Below are 26,318 nucleotides of genomic sequence, written 5' to 3'. Positions count from 1 at the left end.
CTTTGATGGCTGTACTCCCTGGAGCACCACCTCTCCGTCCTCCCCCTCTAGGGTCTCCATCTCAGTTATAAGAAACACTTCCAGGTATTTCCTGAAAACAACAAACCCCACTCTTCCTCGACCCCACGGCCTCTACCAGCAGCCACTCTTGCTGTCATTCCTTCAGAGCTAATCTTTGCTTAATAAACTCTTAGAGCATAACATACAAATGGAAAAGCACGCAAATAGGTGCACAGCACAGCACATTTTGTTTTTCAAAGTGAATGTATCTGTGCAACCAGCACCCAGAGCAAGAAACAGAACATCATCAGCATTCCAGGCACCACCATCTGGGAAGACAACCACTGTCCCGGCTTCTAAAACTACGTAGAATTTATTGTGTTTTGTAATTTTTTGTAGAAGAAACCACACTCTGTCCTGTGCCGGGTTTCTGTCCTCGGCACTGAGGTATGATGTCCCACTGTAGGCATACCATGCCATTGGCTGACAGCCATGTGAGCTGTTTCCAGCTTCTGACTATTCAAACAGTGTCGCTCTGACCATCGTGGAGTGTGCCCTTGGTGACACGAGTGAGCTTCTTGGGAGAACTGTCCACACTTGGTGAGCACCCCTGCCTCCCATTCCCTCCTCAGTCCACCAGTCGGTGGCTGCTTGCAGCCCCCACCCCACAAGCAGCCTTTGCATGAGCACCAGCAGGTGTTTCCGGGGAGGCATCCTAGGGGTACAATCCAGCCACCAGATGATGCCGACAGATTCACTCTCCTCTAGCCTTTCCACACCACCTCCCGCCACACCTCCATTTGAAACTCCAACCCCTAGTGTTCCTGTCCTGCCAGTGTTCCCGGGTTCAGCTCCCAGCCCTCCCTTCCTCAAAGCAACATCTTCTCTCTTGCTGCCAGTTCTCCGTGCGTGCTGCTCCCTCTGCTGAGAATGCCCTTCCCCCTCTTCTTCTACAGCTGCCTCTCCTTCAGGACTCTGCTCAGATTGACTTCCTCTGGGAATCCTTTCTGTCCTGCTGTTCTGACCTCTCGGAGGCCTACCACTGCATGCACCCCGGGATGCAGACCCTCCAGGCAGCGACCACATTGTATTGAGCTGCCTAATGATGTGAGCTCTGAGCTCATGAGGACAGGGCTGTGTCCATCCCTGGGTCTGCACAAAACTAGGTCTCCTGCATAGTGGATGCTCAATAAATGAGCTGAATGAATGGATCTACATAAATTAGAAAAAGAATGCTGAAAACACAGACTGAGAAGGATAAATTTTAAAAGACCCCTGCATTTTCTTCCCTGGGAAGAGAAGGTATAGGAATTCCTAAGGATACATCCTAACTATCATTCACAGGGACCAGTTTCCCAAACTGGGCTGTATTATACCCTCAAATTACCTTTCTTTGGGTGGGGCTCAGATTCCAGCCCAGCTAACAGCTATTTTGAAATGAATAACCCACCCATTGGCCATCACTGAGTGTAGAGAAACCCCCAGCTCTCACCTCTTCCAAGGCCTTGTTGGCCTGACTAGGGCCTCTAAAACGCTGGCTTATTTGGGGAATCTCCACAGATGTTCCTATCCCATGCCAAGAAGAAATGCTTCCCAGAATGATTCCACCAGAATCATGAGCCAAATGTCAGGTGCAGGTCATATTTTCCATCTACCTCTACTGAAAGAACAATGTGGCTCCTGCTGAAGCTGGGAGCCAGGCCCCCTGGTGCAGAAGGGAAGCCGAATCCGGGGCTGTGAGGCTGAAGACATGCATGGCTGCTTTGCTTAAGAGGCTGGCTGAATGAATTAATCTACATAAATTAGAAAAAGATTGCTGAAAATGCAGACTGAGAAGGATAAATTTTAAAAGACCCCTGTATTTTCTTCCCTGGGAAGAGAAGGTATATGAAGGCTGGCTATGAGAGGCAGGGCACAGGACACCCAAGGGTGCAGCCAGACAGGGTAACCTGGGGTGAGAGGACTGCTCCCTCCCCTGGCTCCGCCTGGCACCAGCCATGCCTCCAGAGTGGAAGGCTGGGTGCTGAATCACGACCTGGTTTCCAGGACCCACACATCCTGCTCTGCCACCCAGAGCCTGGGCAGGCTGGGTTAGCCTCCAGTTACGACTCCATGGTCTAGGAAGGCACTGGACCTTAGCCCTGACCTCTCCAGCTGGGCAACAGCATGTTTCTGCATCAGGAAATTCTTTCCCAGATACAGGGGTAGCATCTGTGACCAAGTGACCCTTAAAATGCCTAGGGCAGTCTTGGGTGGCAAGGGTCCAAAGCTAAAGGCCACAGTAATAATCGACCTGCTCCCCAGCCCAGTGTGGAAGGATACGCCACCACAGTTTCACACTGTGAGACTCATGACAAAAAGCAACATCAATACGAAGGGCATTTCTGAATACTGGATTGGGTCTGGATGACAGCTCCGGGAGAGCGGGGGCCCTGTTATTTCCTGGCTGACAGGGTTGGCTAGTGTGGCGGACATCCTCAAACTCACTTGGGATGATGGCAAAAATCCATCTCAGTTCAATTAAGCCATGTTGATCGTGAGCCACCCACATGGACGGTGCTCCCTGTGGGGCCGGTCACGGATCTGACAAATCCTTAGAGGCCGCATCTGTGGAAGTGCAGGGAGCCCCAGTTCACTACCCACAAGAGCAGTCATTGGGGTGGCCAGGCCTCGGCCTGGAAAAAGAAGGCTGGAAACATCTCGCGCATCCCTGACAAGGGCAAGGGACCTCCCCAGCTATGAGAGGAGACAGAGCAGCAGCGGTGGGAAGAGCCCTGCGCTGGGAGCTGGGAAGGCAGGGCACAGGTCCGCAGGCCTGCTCGCCTCACAGGCCCTGCTGAGGCCCCGTGGCACAGGGATGGGGGCACAGGGCACTGCTGACTGCAAAGCGCTGGGTCCGCGTGTGCTTTCCACCTCCCCCAAGGAAGCCTCCCTTGGCTGTTGCTGCTGATCCACCATGCACACTCCTGTCAGCTGCATGGGGTAGGGCACTTCGGCTTGTCCTCTTCCGGACAGCCCATCCAGGAGGACCCGCCTGGCCTTCAGAGCACCCGCTCTGCCCTTTCAGACACCCTTCCATCTCCTACTAATCGGGACAGTGGTGGCAGAGAGGTTCAGTGACTGGCTGCTAGTCCCTCAGCAAGCCGTGGAGGTGGGACTCAGATCCAAGCTCTCAGATCCCAAACCCACCCTCCTTTCCCTGAGGGGAAGGCCAGGCAGGGGCCGGAAGCAGGGGGGTGAGAGCTGCTTCTCACGGAGGAATGACGTGACCCCGCTGCTCAGCCCTCCTGGGGCCCCAGCTCCGGGAAGTGGAAAGGGCTGCCTTGGACCTCCCAGTCCACACTATCCACCCTGCGCCCAGCCACCCCGTCGCAGCCTCGTGCTGGGCCCTGGGAGCCGCCAGGACCCAGGTTCTGAGCCTGGTACAGAACAAGACCCAGTGCGTCCCCCAGAGGGCGCCAGAGAGCCCTGCAGTCGCCCAGCCCGGCTGCCAGGGAAGCGTGCGCGCCCGGCCCCGCTGCTCATCTGGGTGCCTCTGCTTACCTGTCGTGCCGCTTGTGAAACACACGATGGAGAGGTCACTGGGCTTCGGGGGCTGCCGAGGCAAGAAGAAGCGTATGTTAAAGAGAGCAGGTGTGCTCAGCCAGGACCCACGGTTCTGGGCCGCTCCACTAGCTGCCCCCAGTGTGCACGGCATGTGCAGTGTAGATGGGTGTGAGTGTGTCTGTTGGTGCACGCATGGTCTTCAGTGCTATAGTCAGACAGGTGGGCAGGTGAGTCCCAGGAAGGGGGAAAGAAGCTGAAGAAACCTAACGAGGGATGGATGTCGATCTGCCCCACCAGCTTGCACCTGGCCCTGCTGGCTCTGCCACTAGTCTGAGCTGAATTCTAGAAGGGATGGGGCTGCAAGCTAGGCCTCTACTGACTTCTCACCTTTCCAGTGGGTATGACCTAGCTCCCGCCCTCCTTCCTGCTTTCTCCCAAATGTCTGGGGCCAGGCTTGGGAACAGACCATGTAGCCCAGTAACTGAGCTGCCCCTGTTTCCCCAAGACCGCTCTGCATCAGGCCTTGGCCCTGACACTGGGCACATGGTCCTGGGGTCACTGGGAGGAGCCCGCCATGTCCACTTGCAGGTAGAGATGGCTTCCCAGAAGAGGTGGTGCGAGTTGTGACTGAAGGACAAGCTCTATCTCCCCAGATGAAGTGGGGGTGGGCATTCTGGGAGGGGATCCAGCTGGGCACAGGCAGAGGCTCACAGGACAAGGGCGTGCTGAGGGCCCGAGAGCAACGCCCTATGGCTGGGGCACAGTGTGGGCGGTGGGCACACAGCAGGGTATACCTGGGAAGGGCCCTGGGAAGCAGGGGACTGCTCTGGCCTGTGATTGAGAAAACTCATGGGGTAATGGAGGGAAGGCCGAGCTGGGGCTGACACACAGAGTTCACACAGGCCACTCAGCCCTGGGTCCACTTCCATCACACCCTCTGGACACTTTGCTACATTCAGAGGGCACAAACAAGACTTCCCACAGCAGAAGCTCCTGGAGAGCTGAGGGTGGCTGGGACTGGCCTGCCTCCTTTTCTCCCTCCCAGGCACCTGACTCCTGCTCCAGGTCCCTCTCTGCTTGCTCACCCACAGGAGTCCTGGGCACCACAGGAGTCCTGGGGGGCATTTTCTGGGTTGTGTGTTAACACGGGGTGCCACTCTGGCCTCTCTATTGAGCCCCTGACCATAGTGAGCAGTCTGTGAGGACAGGCCCTGCACACCCTCGTGCTCAATAAAGACCTGCTGGCAGATAAACTTACCACAGGAGCATGATGATTCTGTTGGCCACAGTCCTGGAGAGGGAAATACTGTTTTTAAGTGCTCAAAAGTTCTCATCAAAAACAAATAAGCAAATAAATCAAAATAAACTCAGCATAGTATGCCTTGCTCCTGTGCCAAGCCTCAGGAACCCCTGCCTGACGCAACCCATATGGAGGCACCGTCTCCTTGGCCTCCCTCATATATACATCCAGGCCTCGGCCACCCACACATCACAGATGGGGACTCTGAGGCCCAGGGCAGGCCAGGCACTGTGCCCATGCACAACAGGGGAGATGGTCTGAGGTACCCATGATACATCTGGACACCTGCCTGAGCAGAGCATAGTGGCTGGGGGTCTGGGCTCCCAGAGAAGTGGGCAGGGGGATTGCAAGCCGAGGGGTGGCCCTGAAAGCCACAGAAGGGACAAGTGCACAGGCATGATGGGCACAGTCAGGAGCAGACAGGGAGGCAGGAGGCGAGCAGAGGGCCCTGGGGCCTACATCCAATAGGGCACAGGGGAGGTCAGCTGCTACTGAGCAGGGCTGCACGTCCTGGAGGCCAGGATGTCCTGTGTCACACCCACCTGACACCTCTGGGGAGGCCAGGCACAGAAAAATCAGTTCCGTTGGCTGTGGGGAGTCTGGGACACATTCGTGAGACTCTTAAAGACTACTGTGCCTCCTGTCTCACCTCCTGTCTACAGTCCTCAGGCTCACACGGGCTGGCGGCTAGCTGGAAACAGAGAGGCTGCCGAGGCCGTGTCAGCAGCTCAGGGGCAGGTGTGCCATTAACTGTGCCAGCCCAGCAAGCCTGTTGCCTAGAGGTAACACCCCCACCCACCAGCAGCCCTTGGGGAGCCTGCCCCATCTCAACACTGACACACCCTGAGGCCTAAGACATCCCCCTAGGGTGTGAGGGCAGCTGACCCACAGCTCTGGTTCGCAGGGGCCCAGTGGTAGTCTGCAGGCAGCCCCTCACCTCCACAGACTGCATGGATGTGATGGCCACCCCACACTCCTGCCCTCTGTCTCTCAGGACTTCCTCAAAGTGCTCCATGAGGATGATGAGCTTCAGCCCCGGGGTCTCCTTCCTCTCCACGTGCTCCAGCAGAAGCACGGCCTTCTGAGGCTGGTCCACAATCACAGTGCTGATGTCAGCTGCGGGACCGTCAGGGAGAGTCAGGCTGTGCACGCCACGGCTTGTGTGGAAATAAACACCCAAGACAGGCCATGTGGGCCGTGGGCTGTGCACAGAAGGAAGTGCACGGGGCGTGAGTGGCACCAAGGGCAGAAGCCCAGGGAGTCTTCTAGAGTGGCTTCCAAGCATTCCTTCGCTCCAGGCTTAGCCCTCATCACCCCAAGTCTGCTTGAGACATTTACCCCCCCCCACCCCGAATTTGCCCTAGGCTGCAGTGACCTGCAGAGGGCTGGCAGCCTGTGTGGGGGCTGGTGCAGAGGCTCCTTCTTGGCAGCCGGGCCCTGTGGTGTGAGCCTTTAGGTAAAGTCCATGCAGGGACACCTGGACCCAGGCAATTCAAGGGCCAAAAGGGAAACCCATTTTGTTCCCTGGAGCGGCAGCACTGTGCTTATTAGTATCAGAGCATAACCTGCGGGGCGGGGTGCGGTGCTGCCTGCCCGTGGCAGGAAGGGGCAGTGGTGGACTCACCCGTGTTGATGATGTAGCGAATGGCCCCGGGGCCCAGGGTGTCATAGAGCGGGACCACCACCATGGAGTAGGTGTAGCAGGCAAGCTCTGCGATGATCCACTGTGGGGATGCAAGGCAGGGGCAGGGGAGTGGAGCAGACAGGAGGGTTGTACTGCCCGCAGGCCCAGGCAGCCAGGGCTGCTGCTCTGGGTCCTGCGCTGAGAGAGCTCTGCCCTGGCCTCTGCACATGGCAAAGAATCCCTGAGGCTAACCAGCTGTGCCTGCTCACCCACAGCCTTCTAGACCATGCCCACCCCAGGGAATCTGGACTCCAGACAGCCCCGAGCCCACTTCCAGGGCTTGCTCAGTCTTCTTCCCCAGGTCTCTCCTCCCCCATGGCTCCAGGAACAGCTGATTATGGGACTGGGTGGGCTGTGGATAGGCAGCTGGCTGGCATGTTCACTCCTGGTTAGGAGAAATGCCAGGGGAGTAGAGGGTGGGGTGGCATGGAACAGGAATGCCCAGTTTTCCTGTTTTCCAGGCCCTCAAAACAGTGGGAGCAGGGCTGTTTAACATTACCCAACTCCCTACTCCACTGATACCTCTAAAAGCAGTCAAGGCAGATGCTCACCTCTGGCCGATTTTGTGCAAAAACGCCGATAAACTGATCTGTACATGCTTTACAATTGTGTTGGAGAAGTCCGGACCCTAGAAATTCAGCCCTGTCAGCCACCTGCACACAGACATGGGAACTGGTGGGAATGCAAGGACTCTTCAGCAGGGGATGGAGATCCCCAAGTGGAGGGAGAACCTACAGGTCTCAGGGGCCTGCCTATCCCCCTACCCAGGTCTGCAGGGAGCCCTATGAGACTGCTGCCAGGAGCTCGGCAGAGAGGCTGGGCACAGAAACAGTTCCCCTCTGAGACCCAGCAGGCTGCCCACAAGCCCCCCAGGCAGTGCGTCTGCACGAGCAGGTGGGGTAGGGTCTGTCCTCTCACTCACCTCCTGGTATGACAGCCACTGATAGGGCTGCTTGGGCTTCCTGAAGCCAAGACAGGGTCCATTCCCTGCAGAGAGATGAACATGCCTTGTGGAGGCAGGGTGGGGGTGCCACCTGCACCTGCCTGTCAGACACCCACGTGGACATCCCATACTGTGGGGTGGCCATGGCCTGGGGGAACTGTCCCCTGGGTGCCTTTCTAACCTGCTGAAGCCCAGTAAAGCCTGCATACACACACATGGCCCTCCCCAGGAGTCAGGGAGGCCCAGGAATGGGGAATGACACAGTGCCAGTTTCCATGATGACCCGTGTGACGCAGTCCCAGAGAGCATGGAGACCTGGGAGCCACTGGGCAGAGGTGGCAGGCTGCTGCTCTGTGACCACCTCCCTTTGCCTGATGCCTCGGGTCACCCAGACATTTCAGAGGCCTCTGGATCCTTCCGTCAGTGGCCTGGAAGTTTAAGGTTCACCAGGAGGTACCAATGGGAGATAAAGAGTATGGGCTAAGGTCAGACAGTCCTAGGGACTGGAGCAAAGCTGAAATCAGCCTTTTGGCCTCATAATGCAATTACTTCTTTGAGTGGGTGAGAGAAAGGTCAGGAGTGGCTTCTCTCCTCTGAACCTGGGCACCCCTCACCTACTGTGTCCCAGCACCATGCTTGCCTACCTCCACCCCTCCATGCCCCCATGGCTGCTCTCACCTGAGATGCTAAGCCCACGGCGGAACACCTGATACATTGTCCTGGCATCATCATAGTAGTGGGTGAGCAACTGAGGGCCATCCCCGATGACAGATCGCCGGGCCCCACCACTGTCCTGCAAGCCAAGCACAGGCCAGAGAAGCTGGCTGAGGCAGGCAGGGCCATCAGGAGGGCATGCCAGCACGCACCAGGCTGTAGGTACCTTGCATGCACACCCAGGCCACATGGTTGGGGCTGGGAATGCTCTGTGTACACTCACACACATGGCCTACACACACCTGGACTGGACACGCACCACTTCTATACCTGTTCATGTATGTGTAGTGGGTACACACTCGACCGGTGGGCATCCAAACTCAAACATAGCTAGCTCATGCACACAGTGCCCACACACCTGGTCAGCACACATAAAGTGCCTAAAATCTCAGTTACTGTTCATATTCACCGATGGTTCACTCATCCAATGTGATGGGGAGACATGGCAGAGTCAGGCTTCCTCCTGGCATCAGCACCCATGTGCCAAGACAGCCCCATCCATCTGCTGCTCCTAGGCCCTTCTGTTAAGAACCATTTGGGTGCCACCCCTCATTCACATAACAGCGTGAATTAGTTGAAGGAATGGCTGAAGGTACTCTCCCAGGAACACACCTGGCCCTGCCATGGCTACCGTTCTACACACAAATTGGCCGTTTCTCCCTGTACTGAAAACCCAAAATAAACCCGATCCCCAGGGGTCCCTGCCCAGGTCACAGGGCTTTGTCCTTGCTGGGCTCTGCAGGGGAGTTGTGATTACAGGCTCACCCAGCACAGCCAGCCTTAGTGCCTTCTCTGTGCCATACCCCCAAGGCCTTACTGAACCCCAGCAAGTGGGGGCTCTTTATCACTGACTCGGCATTTAAGGAAACTGAGGCCCAGGGAGTGAAGAACAGCCCAGGATCATAGAGCCAACAGGACGCACAACCAACTTCCAAACCTACAGCTGCCGGTCACAACAGCCCTTCCTGTCACGGCGCTGCTAGCCCATCTGCAGCCAGGCTGCACTGCATGTGATCTCCATTTCCTAAAGCCACACGGTGCATACCTGTACCTTTGCAAACGTCATTCCTTCTGCTGGGAAAATGCCCTGAAGACCCCAGCCCTATCTTGACCTGTGCCCCCTACCACCAGGCAAAACCTTGCCAGGCTTAGGAGCAGCGAGACAATAAAGAGGCCAAGATTATCAAGGGCAAAAAGCAACACGCTGACCCATGTATGCAGAGAGACAACGTTTAAAGGGGGGCCAGGTATCTGCACACACTCACTTGTGGACAGTCATGAGCATGGTTCTAAGGGGGAGAAGTGGGAGGCTTTGCAGTCTATGTCTTTTCCTTTAGAACTGTGTGAATATATTATTGATTCAAAATAAACAAATATATTAAAGTTCAGAAAAAAGGCAATTTTTTAAAAAGGCAAAAAAAATCCATAAGCTTAATAAAGAAATCTCACCAGTCCTTCTAGACTCAGCCTGGAGACTCTTGCCTAGCCTGGGCTACCCCGCACCTTTTCCTGTTGGCGGCTCCACCTGGGAGTCGGTGTGCTCTGGGGGGCAGGGCCCCGGGATGGGCCCAGCTCTGAGTCCCAGCTCCATGCCAGGGCTGGGCACAGGGAGGCTTTGGGAGGGAACTTACTTGGTAGCCCCTGGAGAACCTGCTTAGGCCTCCCTACTGGGGCACCAATGGGCCAAGGTTGCCCACCTGGGAGGCCCAGGGCAAGGCCACAGCCGGGCTCTGCCCGGGGCTCAGTTCCTGGGAGGAGCAGGGGCACCCAGTGGAAGCCTCTGCCCAAGGCCATGGGGACCCACTGGCCCACTGCTGGGGAAACAGATTCTCTGGGCTGTTTAAGGTCAAACAAGCCACAAGTTTGCCTTCTACCTTCAAGATGCCCGTCTCTGCCCACTACTTCCCAGAGCCCAGCCGCTTGCACCCCACTCACCTCCACTTCCTCTGACTGCATCAGGAGGTTGCATGGTGGTTGTAAGGCCTTTGGCCGGTGTGTGAACCAGTAGGCGAGGATGGCGGCCAGAGCCCCCATACCCACAAGGGTGGTGGCTGAGAGGCTGCGGAAAAACTGGCCCAGGTCACCCAGCTCGGGCAGCCGTAGCATTCTCAGGATCTCCTGCGCCTGCATCTTCTCCAGAAGTGAAAGGATGAACTCTGTAGGGACAAGAGCAGTGAGAGAAGGGCCTGAGAGCAGGCTAAGGAGTCCTCAGCCCTGGATCACAAGTGACCCACCGGCCTTGGCCAGGCCCTGGCTACACACACTGCAGGGCAGGCCCCATGCGAGCCGGGTGCACAGTCTCCTGGAGCCACACGGGGTATCCCAGATGCTGGCTGCCTGGGAGGGGCTCTCCCAGGGCCAGGCCAGGACCCCTGGCGTCACAGCTGACAGACATCTGGCCCAGTTTTCCTGAGAACCATATGCTTAGGCCTGGGCCATGGCTGACAGATGCTTCCATAGCATCCAGGGGCCAGGGCGTGCTCTGACAGCTCCGGGGTTACTGCCCCTGAGCCCCAGGGCCTGCGTGCTCTGCCTCTCCTGTGTGGACGGTGTGTGGCACAACCATGCCCCCAGCATGTGGAGAGGACAGAAGGACAGCAGACATGCTGAGCACACTGCCCTGGAGGAGGGTTGGTGAGGGATGCAGGTTCCTCCCGCTGCACCGCAAAGCTCCCAGCCCCAGGGGAGAAGGGAAGGGGGCAGGGCCCACAGACCAGCCCCCACAGACACCTCCAGCCCTCATGACAGGAGGACTAGGACAGATCTGACAAGGGTCAGTGGGTGACCCATGGCAGGTCCCCCAGACCCACATCCTGGCCCACTAGGGGCTCTGCTTGGAGAAAGTTTAGAGTCAAAGGCCTGACAGGACCAGAGGTGATCTGGGGCTGCCTTTCTGAGGAACAGCAGAGCTCCTAAGAGCAGCCAGGGTTGGTGCAAGCCCTGCTCCCTGGCTCCAGGCTGCTGACCAATGTGCCCTGTGGCTCTGCAGACCCAGGAGGCACAGCTGCCTACCATTAACTGGGCCCTGGGCAGCTCTCCCAGGACCCCCTCAACTAAAGTCCAGAGGAAAAGCGCGGGGCAGTGGGGAGCAGATATTCAAGGTTCTGAGAGAAGGAACTCAGCAAAGCTGTATGTGCATTCCGGGGGTAATCAGCATCTCTGTGACATCACAGATGGTGTTCAGGGTGCACGCTTACCCGCCACAGCCCAAGTGCACGAAGGGGCCTGTCAGGGGGACACAGAGGATGCCCTGGGGTGGGCAGTGGGAGTGTTCCTGTGAGAAGCACTGGCGACTGACCTTGATTCAAAGAGAGCAGAGGCTACCATGTCCTCCCACCAGCCGCTAAGTGAAGCAGTGCCGGCAAGGCAGACAAAGGGCCGGCTGGGCTCCGGGCTCTGCACTTGGCCCAAGGCTGGGGATGGTGGCGAGGGCGGGCTGGCGCTGGACGCTGCTATCCTCACCAGGGCCTCCTGGGTGTCGCTGCCCAGTAGGGCCTGAAGCTGCAAGTGCCGCATGACACCTACAGATCGGCCAGCCTCATGAGGGTTGGGTGGGCTCCTGGCCGCCAGCACCTTCCACCAGCACCCTCCTCACCCACCCTTGACCTTTGGAAGCATGGCTGTGATTCCCTCCTCAGAAAACAATGAGAAACCCAACAGCGGCCACTCTGCAGCCACTGGATAAGAGCCAAACAGCAGCTGCTTGACCCCTGGAAAGGAGTGATCTGCGGAAACCCCCATGAATAGTATTTGTGCTAAAGTATAATAGTATTTGTGTAACATCCATGCTGGCGGTGAGGTCAGCGGTGTGCAAAGTCACTGCAGAGGAGCAAGGAGAGCCCCGGGGTTCAGATCCCTTCTCCTCCACTTACATGCTACACAAGGGCGAGCATGACCCACCCGTCTGGACCTCTGAGTTCTCATCTTTAAAATGGGGACAGTGTCACCAGGCATCCTCTTGTACTGTGTCTGGCATGGTCAGAGGCAGGCCAGGACCAAAGAGGTGGCTGACAGGTGAGCTCATCAAGGAGGCAGATCCAAACGCTGGGCAGAGCTGGCTGGGCCCAGGCACTGTGACCCACAGAAGTTTATGCTGCACAGACAGCATGACAGGCTGGCTGAGTCCTGGGGACACTCATCACCCACCCATAAGCTCTGGGTGCTCCCCGGGGAGCAGAGAAAATGAGCCCCCAAGCAGCCTAATCATTCTCACTGAGTTCCTGAGCCGGAAACCCACCTTTACCAGGAGCCTCCTCAAACTGGATCAGTCTGAGGCCATCCCACAGGAATGAACCACTCAGGAATCCTGATCACATTGTCCTGTGTCAGAAAAGCACAGGCCCAGCTGTGGAGCCCCTTGAGTTCACCAAGGAAAACCACTCTAGGGAGGACCCCAGGCAGGCGGCCAGGTGGCTTCCCCAAGCTACAGGTGGGGAGACCAAGTCACAGCCAGGCCTCTCAGATACTCACGAAGGAGCAGAAGATCGGCTCTTGGGGTGGGCTCTGAGCTGACTGGCATTTCCTCTAACGGAGCCCTGGAAGGCTCCCTCACTGTCACCTGGCCCTGGGCCTTGGCAGCCGCCCACAGGCCCTAAGCTGCAGCAGCCTGTGAGTGTTTGTGGCAATGGTGGGGTTTTCACAAAGCTCAGCACAGAATGGCCAAGTCACCCATCCACGTGTGTACCCACCCACCCAGCCATCTAGCAGGCCCTTCTAGCTCAGTGCTGGGCACTGGAACAAGCCGGATGGGCAGCCGCCGTCCGTTCCATGGGGAGTCACCAGATAGCAGGTAGTGCCATGCAGTGCAGCCAGGACTGTGAGCCCATGCCCAACCCAGGTACGCAGAGTCAGGGCAGGCCTCTGCCTGGGAGCAGTATGGATGCTGAGACTGGAGGATAGAGAGGAAAGGGTGTCCTAACCAGAGAGAAGCAAACATACAAGGGCTAGAGTTGAGAGCAAGCCCGAAGCACATGGAGAACTGAGTATTCTACACGGGAATAGTCCTGAGCCCATGAAACCTCATGCAAAGGGTCAGTGCCACAGTCTGTGAGGGTGGCCTCCCACAGGAGCTAAGCTTTCAGAAGTCAAAGAATCACAGTCCCCAGGAGAGGGAAGAACAGAACTTGGCTAAACTGTCTGAATTCCTGGTGCCCAGAAGCTCTTGACTACATGCTGCACTGTTTGACCCTCAGAACTGCTCCACGGACTCGTGATAAGGTGGGGACACAGACATCCCACTGAAGAGGTTACCCACCTACAGGTACACAGTGGGCACGTGGGGGGAGCCAGGACTCAAGCCCAGACTACAGCTCCCAACCAGCCCTGTGCTGTACCGACACCACCTGCCACCACCACTGGGCTCTCTAGACCCACAACCTGTCCTCTCCTCTGTGGGTGCTGAACCCACAGAAAGCCAGCCCCAGACCTGAACCCAGAAAGCCCCAAGCCCAGGCTGCATGGGCAAGGGAGCAACAGAGCCCGGAAGTGGGGAGTCACTGTTCTTCACCACGCAGACACTGCTGTGGGCGCCCTGCTGGCCTCCCCCCGAGGACCCGCCTCTTGTCACAGCTGGGTCTTCCCCCAGGAAGCCCACTCACCTGAGGCAATGGAGGGCAGTGGGAAAAGGCCAGGCTGCCCGCCCACTCCTCTTCAGGCTCCTGCTTAGCTGCTCACCCCCAGGGAGGTGTCTGGAGTGATGGCACCTCCCCTCCCCCTCCCAGGCTAGGCAGTGACCAGACAGGGTCATTCTCCCAGGCACGGACCTCAGATCATTAGGGCTGCTCTCATGTACCCTAAGATTCCCTTCAGACCTGGAAGCCACTGCCGGGCAGCGCTGCAAACTCAGGTCCTCTGAGGACATGGGCCTCCGAGCCAGCCCACGCCACCAAACCCCCGGCTCGGGGCGGGGCGGGGCCCAGGCCCAGAGTGTGCTCTCTCCTCAGGAGGGCACAGGGCCTCAGCCTCTTCTGACCTCCACTCCCTCCCCGTGGGCCTGCGGTGGTGCTCGGTGGTCCCTGGGCTCCCGGCCTCGGCTGGTCCCATCCTGCCCCAGAGGCTCTGCGGTTGCAGCAGCGTGGGGCTCAGCATAGGGGGGTGGCCCCCAGGGGTGTCAGTGGGGCTGGTGTTGCCAAGTGAGCAGCGTGAGTGTTTGTAAATATTCACCTGGCAGGAGGACGCAGCCCTCAGCACCAAGTAGCCTCCTCACCTCCGGCATTTCCTAGGCTTCTTTCCCTCCAGCACAGACCAGCTCAGAGCACTAAGGGTGCCACAGGCTAGAGGGACTGGGACACCCCCCCCAACAAATCACCATGTCCTCTGCTGATTCAGGGCACAAGAACGGTGGGTGGGGAGAGCTCTCAAAACCCAGGAAGGGAGAGACAGAGGAAGGGGACCCCTGTGGGGGGTATACTGGCTCCAAGGTGGCAGGGTGGCAGAGGCTGACCCCTGGGTACAGGTCCTGTGCGGAAGGCCCTGGGGCCCACGGCAGGGCTCCAAGACCTCTGTGCTGGTTCAGCCTCCTAACCCCAGCTTCTAGATGTTCACAGTCTAGCCAGAGGGCTCTGCCAGGACTACCTCCTAAACCTCTCTCAAATCTGACCGTGCCTGACCACTCCTCTCCACACCCACAGCCCCTGGGCTGGTGCAGCCACCACACAGTTGAGTCCAGCCTCCCCTCTAACTGATTACTTTTGCTTACACTGATACCAGCATTATTTTCCCGATACATCTAGGTGACCATATCATGCCCTGCTCGAAAACCTTACCTGGCTCCTTACAACCTAAGGACAAAAGTCCAAACTCCTCATGTTGGCACTGAGGCCTTCCATGATCTCGTGGTCTTCCTTCCCTTAGAATCACCCCAATTTCCTTCTGTATATATGCCTAAAGTGGGGCAGGGTTCTTACAATGGGGTTCTGGGTCTCTGCAAACATCGGAGGACTTCAGAAACGGTGGCGAACTATGAGACAAGCCATCAGATCATGAAAGAACCTCCTTGCCTCCAGAGAGGAGCTTCAAAGAGAAAACACCACCTCTGCAGGCCCAGGATCCCCAGCAGATAATCTGGGGAAGGGCCCAAGGGGGAGCTCTGGCACTGTGTGGAGCTGGGGCCAGACCCTGACTCAGCCCTCTGACGGCTGAATGACCTTGGACTACTCACTTCATCCCTCTGGGCCTCCTCTCAAACAAGGACATGCACCGAGGGTGGGGCCAGGCCCGCAGTAAAGGAAACACTCAGAAGATCTAACAGTCAGCTGGAGAGCTTGATCCATTTCTTTGGAAAGGTGCCGAAAGACAACTTGCAAACGTCCATGCATTCACAGCCTACCTTCCAGCGGGCTCCTGGCTCGAACCAGCCTCCCTTCTAAAGGGCGTGTGGGGTTCAGGGAGAGAGCTTACCACATCTTGGTCAAAGCACAGCAGCGGCGAAGGCCCCGCCCGGAGCCTGGCCGCCTGGGGATAGCCGATGCAACTGCCTGCTCTGGGAAGCTGGCTGGTGGGGGAGGCGTGAGCAGCGGTGGGAGAGGCTCCCGGAGGCTGTGGGAGCAGCTCTGGCAGGGCCCTGGGCGCAGAACACTCTGAGGAGCTGCTGGCCCCTCAAGGTCCCCGCTGGCCCCCCCTTCATCTGCTCACTGGGCAGTGCTGGTGCAGAGCAGCTCAGAGCCAAGCAACCCAGCCTTAACCCCCACTCTGCCAGGTTGCCATAGCCTCAGCTTATGCCCCTCGGCGTCTGCCCCCACCCCCACATTGTCTTCTGTCCCGGACAGGAGTTTGCCCAAAGGGGTTGCTTAAGGACAAAGTCTCTTTACACCTCCATCTGCTACACTGATCAGGGGCCAGGGCTTCTGCCATGGGCTGGGGACCTGCAGCCAGCGTGAGAGGTCGGTGTGGCAGGAGGAGTGGGGAGTGAGGGTGGGGGGCCGGATATCTGGGGCTGTGGGAGGCTGGCACCAACCCCAGGAGGTCCCCAGCCCCTCCCAGGAGCCACCTCCACTCTCCACTCCCCACAGAACATCCATGCCGAGACGCTCTCCACGCCCCTCCCAGCAGACTGTGGGGCTGGGCCAGCAGGTGGGCCTCACTGGCTCATCTCCTCCACCAGACCCCAGGGTGGCACACAGCACCCCCTGAATGCCTGCCCTGAGAGCCCTGTGTCCTGACTTCTTGCCGTCCTGGTGCCAGCGTCCACACCTGGCCTGTGGGGACCAGAGCTGAGCTCTGAGCCCCTCAGCACCTCTGGCAGACAGACTGGGACCCTGAGGTTCCAGGGCCTCCCAGGGCCCCACTTCTGCAGGGTCTGTCTCCACATGGCAGAGGGGGGTGGGGGGCAGGGACCAGGTCTGGCCTTTTGCTACTTCCACTTCCATGACTAGCATGTGGCTGGGCACACAGTAGGCACATGGTGGCCACTGCTGCCAAGTAAAAGGCAAATCCAGGCCATGGGACACAGCCCACCACCTGCCGGGCCCTACCCACAACTAGCATTCCTGAGTCTGCCAGGATGGGGCCACTGTCCCTCCAAACCCAGTCTACGTCCTCAGCAGTGAGACTGTCCCAACATGACCCAGTGTGCTGGGCCACCTCTTGAGAGCTGTCTGCACACCCTGAGTGGCATCTTTAGAGCCCACAGGCCTTGTAACACCTCCCCCGGGGCTGAGAAAACCTCCACTGCTCACCCCACCACCTGGAGCAGCCGTGAGGAAATCTTCCTGCCTGGGCAGCCCGCACCTGGAACAAGGCGTGAGATTACCTGAGCGCAGGGGCGCCAGCCTCCCCTAGTCCATGCGGAGGAAGCTTTAAAACGCATAAATGCCCGAGGACCCAGCTTCAGCTACCAAACCCATTCCTCTTCCTTCTTGGCTGGACCCCTACTTTAGACCTCTTCAGAGATATCTTTAAGACAAAAGGTTCCCCTAATGCTTCCCAGGCCCCTTCTGGGTGGCCATGACCTAGGCCCTGGCCAACGGAAACCACACATGGCACCAGGGGCGGGGAGCCATGGAAGCAGCAACACCGCAGGAAGCATGCAGCCCAGTCACCAGGTTAAGGACAGCAGAGGTCTCGCCATCATACCTATGTGACCTGCGGAGATGCAAGCACAGCAGCCCACACTTGGCCTAGCAGCCACCCCATCCATCCAGGGGTTTGCGCTTATTTCTCTGGTGAGAGAGGGGCTTTCCCTCCAGCCTTCTCTTGGGTTTTAATTAGAGACACAGAACCACAGGTGATTGGGACAGAGATGGGGCCCAGGGCCTCCCTGCCTGGGGAATCACCAGGTGAGACCCACAGCGTATCCCCTGTGAGAGGCCAGGTTGCTGGGTTACACAGCGGCTCACCTAGCCAGCCTCTCCAAGGAGCCTGATTATGGCTCTGAAGGTTCAATTAAACCTCTTGAACATGAAAAGGCCCAACTAAGGTGGGCTGTGCCCGAGCACCGTGCAGGGCCACCTGTCCAGGCTAGCCTGGACTCACTGTGAACAGGCCTCCCTCTCTGGCTCACTCGGGCAGGAAGCAGCCCTCGCTGCTCTCTGGCTCCCTTTCTCGTGCCAGCACCTCTCAGGAAGCACACTCACCCAAGCCCTGGTCAGGAACGCAGGCCCACATTCTCAACAATAGCACCAGAAAGCCAGGCTCAAACACTTTCAGGAACTTAAAGATACAAATAGCCTTGAGAACAGAGGTGCAAACAGAAACAGTGTCTCTCATGAGCTGAGATAAATGTTGTCCTCAGCCCAACAAAATGCTCAGAGCAGAGAAGGGCCTGACACAGGCAGTGGTCCCTCTGGAAGTGGCGAGGCGGTCCATCAGCCAGGTCTGAGGGCAAAGATGAGCCTCAGCCCATGGCCCTTCCTTCCATACCACACCCTGGGTCAGCAGTCAGGACCCAGGGACACTGGCTGGGGCCATGAGCACCACACAAGCAGAGGGACACCCACTAGCTGGGCCCCGCCATGCAGGAGCCGGATCCCGGGGCTGCAACATGACCCTCTCCCATCCCAGCCAGTCCCCGTTAGGATGCCGGGTCCTGGCCTTGGGTGCAGGATCCTTTCCCATCACTGGCCCAAATTGAGGACACACCACATACCTGAGGGGTTCAAGCTCCTGGCAGGGCCACCCTCGCAGAGTTCAGCTGCAGATGGCTGCGGTACAGGCAGGATAGGACTCCAGAGGTCAGACACGCTGCTTTTCTGACACGCCAGGGCTACCAGGACCTTCTCCCACCAGTGGGGAGCTCCTTAAAGTAGGGAGGGTCCTGCTAAGATATGGCTAGGTTCATTGGGGTTGGGAGAGTGAGAGGGATTGGCTTGCCCATTGGTTCACCCAGGAGCACCTGGGGACACCTGCTCAGAGAGAAAGCACCAAAAACAGAACCTAAGACACATCCTGAGTCCGGGGATGGGGGAATGAGGAGAGGCGCAGAATGACGGGGAGAAATGTTCTAAGAAGGGGTTGGAGTGGCAGAAGTGGGCTGGCAAGTCTCGGGAAGAGCCTGTAAGAAGCCAAGGCTCCTGGGAAGGAGGCAGGGTCGCTTGCCCTGAGGCCTGGGGCAGGAAGCTGAGGCTGGGCAGAGGGCATTCAGCTGCAGAAGGAAGGTGCTGTGTATATTTCCCCTGCCTTTGCAGCCCCAGCCCTGAGCTAACGATGCCCACCACTCACCCGACCTAGGGCCTGGGTTTATGGGATGCCAAAGAGCCTCAGGCAATCGGTGTCCCTAGACGCCCACCCGAGGGGCTGCTCCTGCAGCCCAGAGCCAGCATGGGCCCTGCACCCACCGTTCCTGGTGCCATCGTGTTTTCATGGGGTAGATGAGGGGCAGAGAAAAGAGAGCTTTGTCTATGGTTAAAGGTCAATTTTCCAGCAAATTTGATAAACAGCTTAATTTTCTGGCTTCCCCAGACTGTGATGAAATTCCTCTTCTAAATGCCACAAGAAGAAACAAATCTGAATTTCACTCAGTTCCATGGAAGGCCGTGCCTGTCAAGGGGACCCTGCCACCTCCTGGATCCTCCCTCTGGAGGCCAGGGCCGGGCAGCAGCTGCTGCCTCTCACCACCCCCGAGGCTGCCAAGTCCTGCGGTGGGCCAGTGAGAACCCTTGGCGGTGAAAGGGTCAAGGCCCGGCTCAAGAGCCCAGCCCTCAGCTGGGCAGGGAGCTGGAGAACTCAGGCCTTCTTTCCAAGGCCAGGATGAATGGGGACTATGCAAATGACCACCTCCCGAGGAGCCGAGAGGCGGGGGAGGGCCTGCTGCTGGCAGGCCCGCATCTCTCCACTCCGAGCCTGTCACATGAAAGGGTTTGTATTCCTGCGGCTGGCTCAGGCGCCAGGCCCCGGCTGTTCTCACCGGAAAACAAAAATCTCTTTCAGACCAAAGCCAAACGAGGCCCTGGCTGCCCCAGGAAAGCTGCTGGACGTTGCTCACTACGACCCACCAAGAGCGCCCACTACTTGGATTTTCACTGGCCCCACCCCCTGCCGGCAGAGGCCTCTGTGGCCTGGGGAAGGCCCTGAGGTCAGGGCGGGCGAGACCAGCCCCTCCTTGCTGAGGCTCTGTTGGTTTGGACTTCTACAAAAACAGTAATGGCTGGATGTGAGGCAGCACCCTTATAAGTAAGGGAACTTTGGTAATGCTCATGGTGTTGTTAGTAAACGTGGAGAAAGAGACGGGAAGAAACCATGATGGGAAACAGCAGGCTTTGCAGTGCACAGAGAGGACTGCTGAGAAGGAAGACTGCATGTGTCCTCTCCCCGCGGAGCACAGGGCAGCTGCCCCAGGAGCCCTGGAGCTGTGGGTGGGGCTGTGGTGGCCCAGAGCCCAGTTTGCACCATGACCAGCTTCTGGGACACTCCTCAGCTTGGACTCCATACCCAACAGAGGCACCATGACAAAGTCAGACTTAGATTTTGTTCAGACTCCAGAGGTCAGACACGCTGCTTTTCTGACATGCCAGGGTTACCAGGAGCTGTCCATGAGCCACAGACGTTACGTGTCCTCTCCGGAGCACAGATGCTACTCAGACTCCCATTAACAGGAGACAGTGACCTCAGAACCCATGCGATTGTGTAGCCTGAGAGGCAATCTGGGGCAGAACCACTTCAGGAGCTGATACTGGACCCACAGGAGGCTTGGTGGGTGCTCTGCAGATGCCCGTAAGTGAGGGAAACAGGCCCTGTGGGTCTCTCAGCCTAAAGAAAGTACCCACACCTGACGACTGCCCCCTGATGCCTCCCTCCTCCAGTCTTCCTACCCGGAGATGGGCCATGAACTATGTCCAAGGCTCTGTAAGAGTTCAAGTAGCTGCGCCGGGGAGGAGAAGCACAAGGCAGAGAAAGGACCCTTCAGTCCAGATGAAGGGGGCTTCCCAGGCCACAGCCTTCCCTGACCCATGGCAAGGAGATCAGGGACCTGTGTACTGAAACCGCCCACCAGCCTGCGGGCTAAGGGAAGGCCCAGCCTCCATTTCTATCCACCCCAGGCAGAGCCAGGCTTTGGGAGAGCCCTCAGGCAGGATGGGGCACTCAGTAACTGTGCGGCAGTTGAAGGAACCCCACAGGCAGCCACATCCAACCCACCTTCTGGAAGGAACTGTCACCATTAAACTGAAGCTCTTCAGCTACTAAGCAGGACCCTGGGGTCTGGGTGGCTTCACACAGCCCAGCTCTAATGGGCACAGCAGAGGGGTCAGAAGCACTGGCCTTCCAAAGCCCAGGGGTCACCACAGGCCTGGATGTGTGGGTCCCAGCTGGGTCCCTCTTCTCCATGCTCGTGACTGCTTTCCTCTTGGTGGCCCCCAGGGCCTCACCGAGTGGCCTCTGGCCAACCTCCCTGTCCAGTCTCCCTGGCTGGCCCCTCTCCCCTCCAGTTGCTCTTTCTTTCCCAGCTCTGACTACCTTCCCCCATCTCTGACTCTCCTTCTCTGAGGCCTTGCCATCAATGTCTGGTTGACCTCATTGTCCCTCCCAGTGGCCCTTCTGCCAACTTGGCAGGATCTGAAGTCAATGCCCAGAATGATCAAATAGCCTGAGCTGGGGCAGGGGTTAGAGTCAGGAGGAGCCCGCTGGAGAGTCTTAGCCCTGCAATGCAAGGGAAAGAAAGAAAAGAGAGGCAGCAAGCAAGCAAGCCAGCCCAGGGAATTCTTCACATCATCCATTTACACGATGCACACCATTTATATGCTGTGTGCCCAGCCCTGGGCTGGGGCACAGAGAGGAGACACCCTGGCCCTGCCCTCAGGGAGATCATCAGGACTGCAGAGGAGGCCAAAGACTGTACGTAGGTGGAACACATGCCACCAGGAGATGCAGGTGGCTTGTGGAGCAAAGGGATAGTGTCACCGTGGCCATCCACATACCCAGTTTGGGCCATATGTCCTCACCGCAGCTCCTCACAGAACTCAGTCCATGTCGCCTGGCTGGGCGTTCCAGGGCCTGCAGAACCCAGCCATGGCAACCTCACTGGCTGAGCAGAGTCCGAGCCTAGCTCTCATTGACCCCTACAGCCAGTCTCTCTTCACACGGCTCCCTCTGCCTGGAATGCCCTCTCTTTCCCTACTCCCTTTCTGCGTGTCAGAACCATGCGTGTCTTTAAGCAGGGCCTAGTTAAAGTTGTTACAACTTTAGCTAACATTTAATGAGCCCTTCCCTGGGTGCCAGCCCCTGCTCTTGGCACTTCACACCTCTTCTCTCTTTAAACTCCCCCAGTCCTAGGACTGCTGCCTGCCTGTGCCGCCTGGCAAGCCTGCTGGAGGGGCTCAGGCCCTGGCTGCTCATGCCTGGGGGTTCCCCTTAGAATGGAGGTCTGAGAGTGGGGGGTCTGGCTCACAGCTCTTGGGAGCCGCTTCACCACGGAGCCTCCCTGTGTCTCACTCAGTGCCTTGTCTATTGAATGCGGATGACAGCGCCACAGTGCCATGGGGAAGACTGAGGGAAGCTTGAGGAACTTTAGAACTTAGGGCTTGACACATGGTAGGTGCTCAGGGAACGGGAGTCAACAGCATGTTTGCAACAGCACTTCCCCCATAAAACAACTTCCCCATGCCCCCTCCCCACGGCATTTCACCCAAGGACTATTTGAGTGCCTACTGCGCACCAGCCACTGGCTAGCTGTACAGTGCAGCTTCTGTTACACCAATGCCTGGAACTTCTGCCTCTTTTTGCAAATAAGCCAGAACCTTGTGCTCATTTATCCTGCTTATTGTGTGTATGGGATTGCCTGGGTCCCATCCGGAGCAGAGTGAACCAAATCCAGCCTTCTGAAGGTCAACCTAAGAGCCCTTATAATCACAAGGGGGCAGAAAACCAGTCAGAGAGCGGGTTGGACAGGTTCTGCCGCCTCCTGGTGGTGGTGTGCTCTCACTACGAGCAACCCTCTATCTTACATAGGCTGGGGAGGGTAAAGGGTGCTGAGGTCAGAATTCTCCCTTCTGGAGGTGCACCATGTGCAAATTTAGGCTTTCCTTTGACAGGCATGGTCTCAGCTGTTAGCCTAGAAAGCCACCATCTGTTGGGGTCCTAGCTGCCTTTCTGGGTCCCTTGGGATGGCCCCAAGTCCTCACATCTGTCCTCCACTCTAATGGGAGCTGGGGGTGAGGGAGGATCTGACTGGGCTAAACTGACCCAGGATGTGCAGGTCTAAGCCCGCCCTGGACACCTACAGCCAGATGGCTGCAGTGCCAATCTCTTCCATCTGGGCCAGCCCCCATCCCCTCAGGGACTGAAGACCAGCCTCGAGTGGGCCATCACTGGGCTACATCTATTCTCAATCAAAACATCACAATATGCCCCACTGCTCTCCTGGTCTCCGTCTTCTCCCACTGGCTCAGCCTGGCCACTGCAGCTAAATCCAGGCCCCTCTGCCCCCTAAATAAAACCCTTTCCCTCCAGAATCCCCCATACCTAGACTCTATTCCCTTACCACTGCCTGACTTCCCAAGCACAAGCCCCTGAAGACCCACCCCACAACACGTCTTCCTGCACACCTTCGCTGACCTGGCTTGCTCTGCCTGGCGTTTGGCTGACCCACCCCTGACAGACACCCGATTGCTGCACGACAAGGGCTCAGGGCAGCATCGGCCTAGCTGAAGGGGCGCCCTCTTAGAAATCCATGCCCTAAGAGGGATGTAGCTCTCTGCTTTGCACCATGATGCCATGTAGGCAGGCACTGCTCCATAGTCCTCTGAGTGCTCCTGGTGCTGGGACTGTTCTCCCAGGCCGGGCACAGCATCTGACTCATGCTGGATCTATTCTATTTGTTTCTTTTTTACTACTGAATGCACATGTGGGCTGGCCCAAGACTCAGCACTGGCCTCCCCTGCAGGGAAAGGACAGATGTGGCCCTTGCTCTCCTAGGGCTCAGAGCTCATGCAGCCTCCCCAGAGAGTCAGTTCCTTCCCCAGTAGCTGCCCCTTACCCTTCATGTCATTCTCTCCCTGCAGACCCTTGAGGCAACCCTCATCTCCCGAGGGCCAGAATGGGTGGCAAAGAGCACACAAGTCTACCAAAGATGGTGTCACATCAGGGGCCTTTTCTTTTCCTGACTGAGCCAAAGGGATCTGTCAGCTGCCACAGGACCCTGCAGATTTCAGGGCAAATGCATGTTCTCAGTCTTAGCTTAGGAGGCCCCTCTGCCCCCAGAGAAAGGCTGGAGTCCAGGCAAAGTCCTAAGCAAGGTGGACACATGCTCTAGGAATGCTCCAGTGTGCATCTGGAGTATTCCATCCAACAGGCGCCACACATCAGCCTCAGTCTCTCTTACACCAGGTGTGGCATCTTGGAGAATTTCCTATTTGCACTGAGAAGCTTGTCCTCTATGGAAATAGCTGCTCCCTCTACCTGGAGTCACCCTGCTCCACCACTCTGAGGTCCCTATATGGGCAGCTACCCCCAACCAGGGAGGCATTTGACCGCTTGAGGAAATGCTCAGTAATGAAGCTGGATCTGGATAAGAAGGTCAGTTTGAGTCAGTGCCTGCTGAACTCCATCACATGAGGACCCCACACTGTGAGGGGCATTTTCTCACAGGCTGCTGATGACTCCTGACATGCAGCCCTGAAGCCCCCAACACCTCTTGGCAGCCACAGAAGATCAAGGCCCCAGAGAGTTGCCCTAGGACCTGGGGCTGAGCGGGGGCCTCCCAAGCATAGGGCAAAGGAGTCCTGGTACTGGCGAAAGGCTCTGAGACCAGCACCCAGGCAGTTCCTACCACCAGTGTCGCCACTGTCACCACTGTTTCGATCACTCTGACGCTGGCTCGAGCCTCAGCCTCGCCTGCCAGATGAGCACATCAAGCCCAGAGTGACCGTGCACAGCCCGTCCTCGGATGCTGGCAGACAGAAGGAGCTTAGGGGGCTGAGGGGATTAGAGAGGCCTCGCCAGCTCCCCCGCCCAGGGGAAGCTGTCCCTGTGGCCTGGCTAGGGCAATGGCGTTGGCTGGGGAGGGTGGGGATTAACCCATCTACCACTCCGCAAGGTTCAGGCCTGATACCACCAGCACTTAGTGAAGATTGATCAATTAAAACCTCAGATCAAACTCTGCCAAATATTATCCGTGTGCCATTGGGCAAGTCAATTAACCTCTGAACCCCAGGAAAAAGGGGAGAGCACAACCAGTCACAGCACCACCAGGGATTTGCTGTGGACATTAAACAACACATGCAGAGTTTCAGGTAAAGATTTCAGAAGGGTCAGAGTCCTGCCCTTCCTTGGATCGCAAAGAACCTCATTGTCTCCTCTGATTCTTCCATCTGAATGTGAAATAGTAAATACTAACATCCATGAGCATTGCTCTGGGCTTGCTCTGGGTTAAGGTTAAGGCCAGTTTGAGGTCCAAGCTCTTCACACACATTATAGGGCTGAACCTGCAGATGGGGTGGGGGTGGGGACCCTTCCGTGGTATTACACCCTGGAGGAACCCAAGGCTCACAGAGGGGCGCGGCTGGGTGCAGGCAGCAGAACTGGTGGCTTACTGGGCCCTGGTGAGACCCCTGGTGTGCGTGTTTGGGGGAGTGGGGACGAGTAGTGTGCAGGGCTTCAGAAGGGGTCCTCACAGTCTCCTGAGAGGATGCAGGGGCCGGGGACTGACTCCTGTGAGGGGAAGGGAAAAGGCCTGGCAGCCATGGGGACACAAGCCCTGGGCAGAGCTGGGGAGCCAGGTGACCCCGCTTTGCAGAAACCTTGTACTCTGGCTGAAGGGTGGAAAGGCAGGACACCCCCTGACCAGGATCACGAAGCCCCAGATCAGCTCTAGTTACGTGACCGACCTACTGCGGGAACTCTGCGACCAATGACCCAGGTTTCCGGACCCTGGAGATGGGCAAGGAAGCCCTCGGGATTAGCCTTCGGGGGATGAGTGGGCTCAGCGCCTTGGCCAACCAGCCTACGGTCCTGGCCGGTGGAGGTCCTAGCCTCCGCGAGATTGGAGGGAGGCTGTGGGGGGGCTCGCAGAAAGCAAGGCCCCTCATTTCCGCAGACCCAGCTGCTCCCCAAACACGGCCTGGAGCCCGTAAGAATTTGGGGAGGGGGTGACCTGGGGGCCTTGAAGGGCCTGCTCCGCAGCCCGGGTAGGGGGACCAAGACCCCCAGTGTGCGGGAGACGGGGTTTGGGGGACGCTCACAGGTCGGGGACTTACCCGCAAACAGCCAGAGGGAGCCTCCCGAGACCAGGAAGAAGGTCAGCATGTCTGTGAGCGGGGCCGGCCCGGCCCCGCACGGCCTCCGGCCTGCAGCCCCGCCGCCCCGCCGCCCCGCCGCCCCGCAGCCCCGCAGCCCCGCAGCCCCGCAGCCCGAGCAGTCGCGCCGCCGCCGCCGGGTATTTTTAGCCCCCGCCCCCCGCTCCGCAGCCCCCCCTTCCCCGCGCCGTTGCGGAGGTTCGGCGGGAGGCGGCGGCGCGCGCCGGGCGCAGGAACCCCGTCGGCCCCGCAGCCGCCGGGTCTGGGGAGCCCCCCGCGTGCGAGCCGCGTCAGAACCGCCCCGGCCTCGGCGGGGGAGGGGCTCGGCCCAGCGCCGACAGGCCCCTCCACCCCGCCCCGCCCCCGGCCCCCAACGTCAGGTCCCGGCGTTCCGGGGAAACCTGCAGGAGAGGGGCGTGCGGGCGGCCAGTGTGGGGCCGCGACGCGGCGCCCCCAACCCTTGGCGAC

The 26,318-nt window shown here is 58.2% G+C and overlaps 1 protein-coding gene across 5 annotated transcripts in view; it reads right to left on the bottom strand.

Moving 5' to 3' along the window:
- ACSL6 (acyl-CoA synthetase long chain family member 6) overlaps positions 1–25,939 on the bottom strand; it is a 54,523-nt gene extending 28,584 nt beyond the window's left edge. For 2 of the 5 annotated variants that reach the window (XM_036892675.2, XM_036892676.2), the window contains exons 1-9: positions 25,812–25,939; positions 10,123–10,343; positions 8,152–8,266; positions 7,453–7,517; positions 7,082–7,183; positions 6,471–6,570; positions 5,784–5,962; positions 4,805–4,837; positions 3,544–3,595 (exon numbers count right to left, since the gene is read on the bottom strand). In XM_036892675.2, the coding sequence (XP_036748570.2) occupies positions 3,544–3,595; positions 4,805–4,837; positions 5,784–5,962; positions 6,471–6,570; positions 7,082–7,183; positions 7,453–7,517; positions 8,152–8,266; positions 10,123–10,343; positions 25,812–25,860 (916 nt within the window). In that variant the 5' untranslated portion in view covers positions 25,861–25,939. Of the gene's footprint in view, positions 1–3,543; positions 3,596–4,804; positions 4,838–5,783; positions 5,963–6,470; positions 6,571–7,081; positions 7,184–7,452; positions 7,518–8,151; positions 8,267–8,596; positions 8,709–10,122; positions 10,344–15,514; positions 15,774–25,811 lie in introns of those variants that run through there. The other 3 variants (XM_036892678.2, XM_036892677.2, XM_036892679.2) reach the window with 3 other exon arrangements.
- Positions 25,940–26,318: the final 379 nt, after the last annotated feature.

Source organism: Manis pentadactyla, chromosome 13 (genome assembly GCF_030020395.1).
Source record: "Manis pentadactyla isolate mManPen7 chromosome 13, mManPen7.hap1, whole genome shotgun sequence".
NCBI classification, from domain to species: Eukaryota; Metazoa; Chordata; class Mammalia; order Pholidota; family Manidae; genus Manis; species Manis pentadactyla.
The sequence above is the reverse complement of the archived record's forward strand: the minus strand, read 5'-3'. Positions and strand labels throughout refer to the sequence as shown.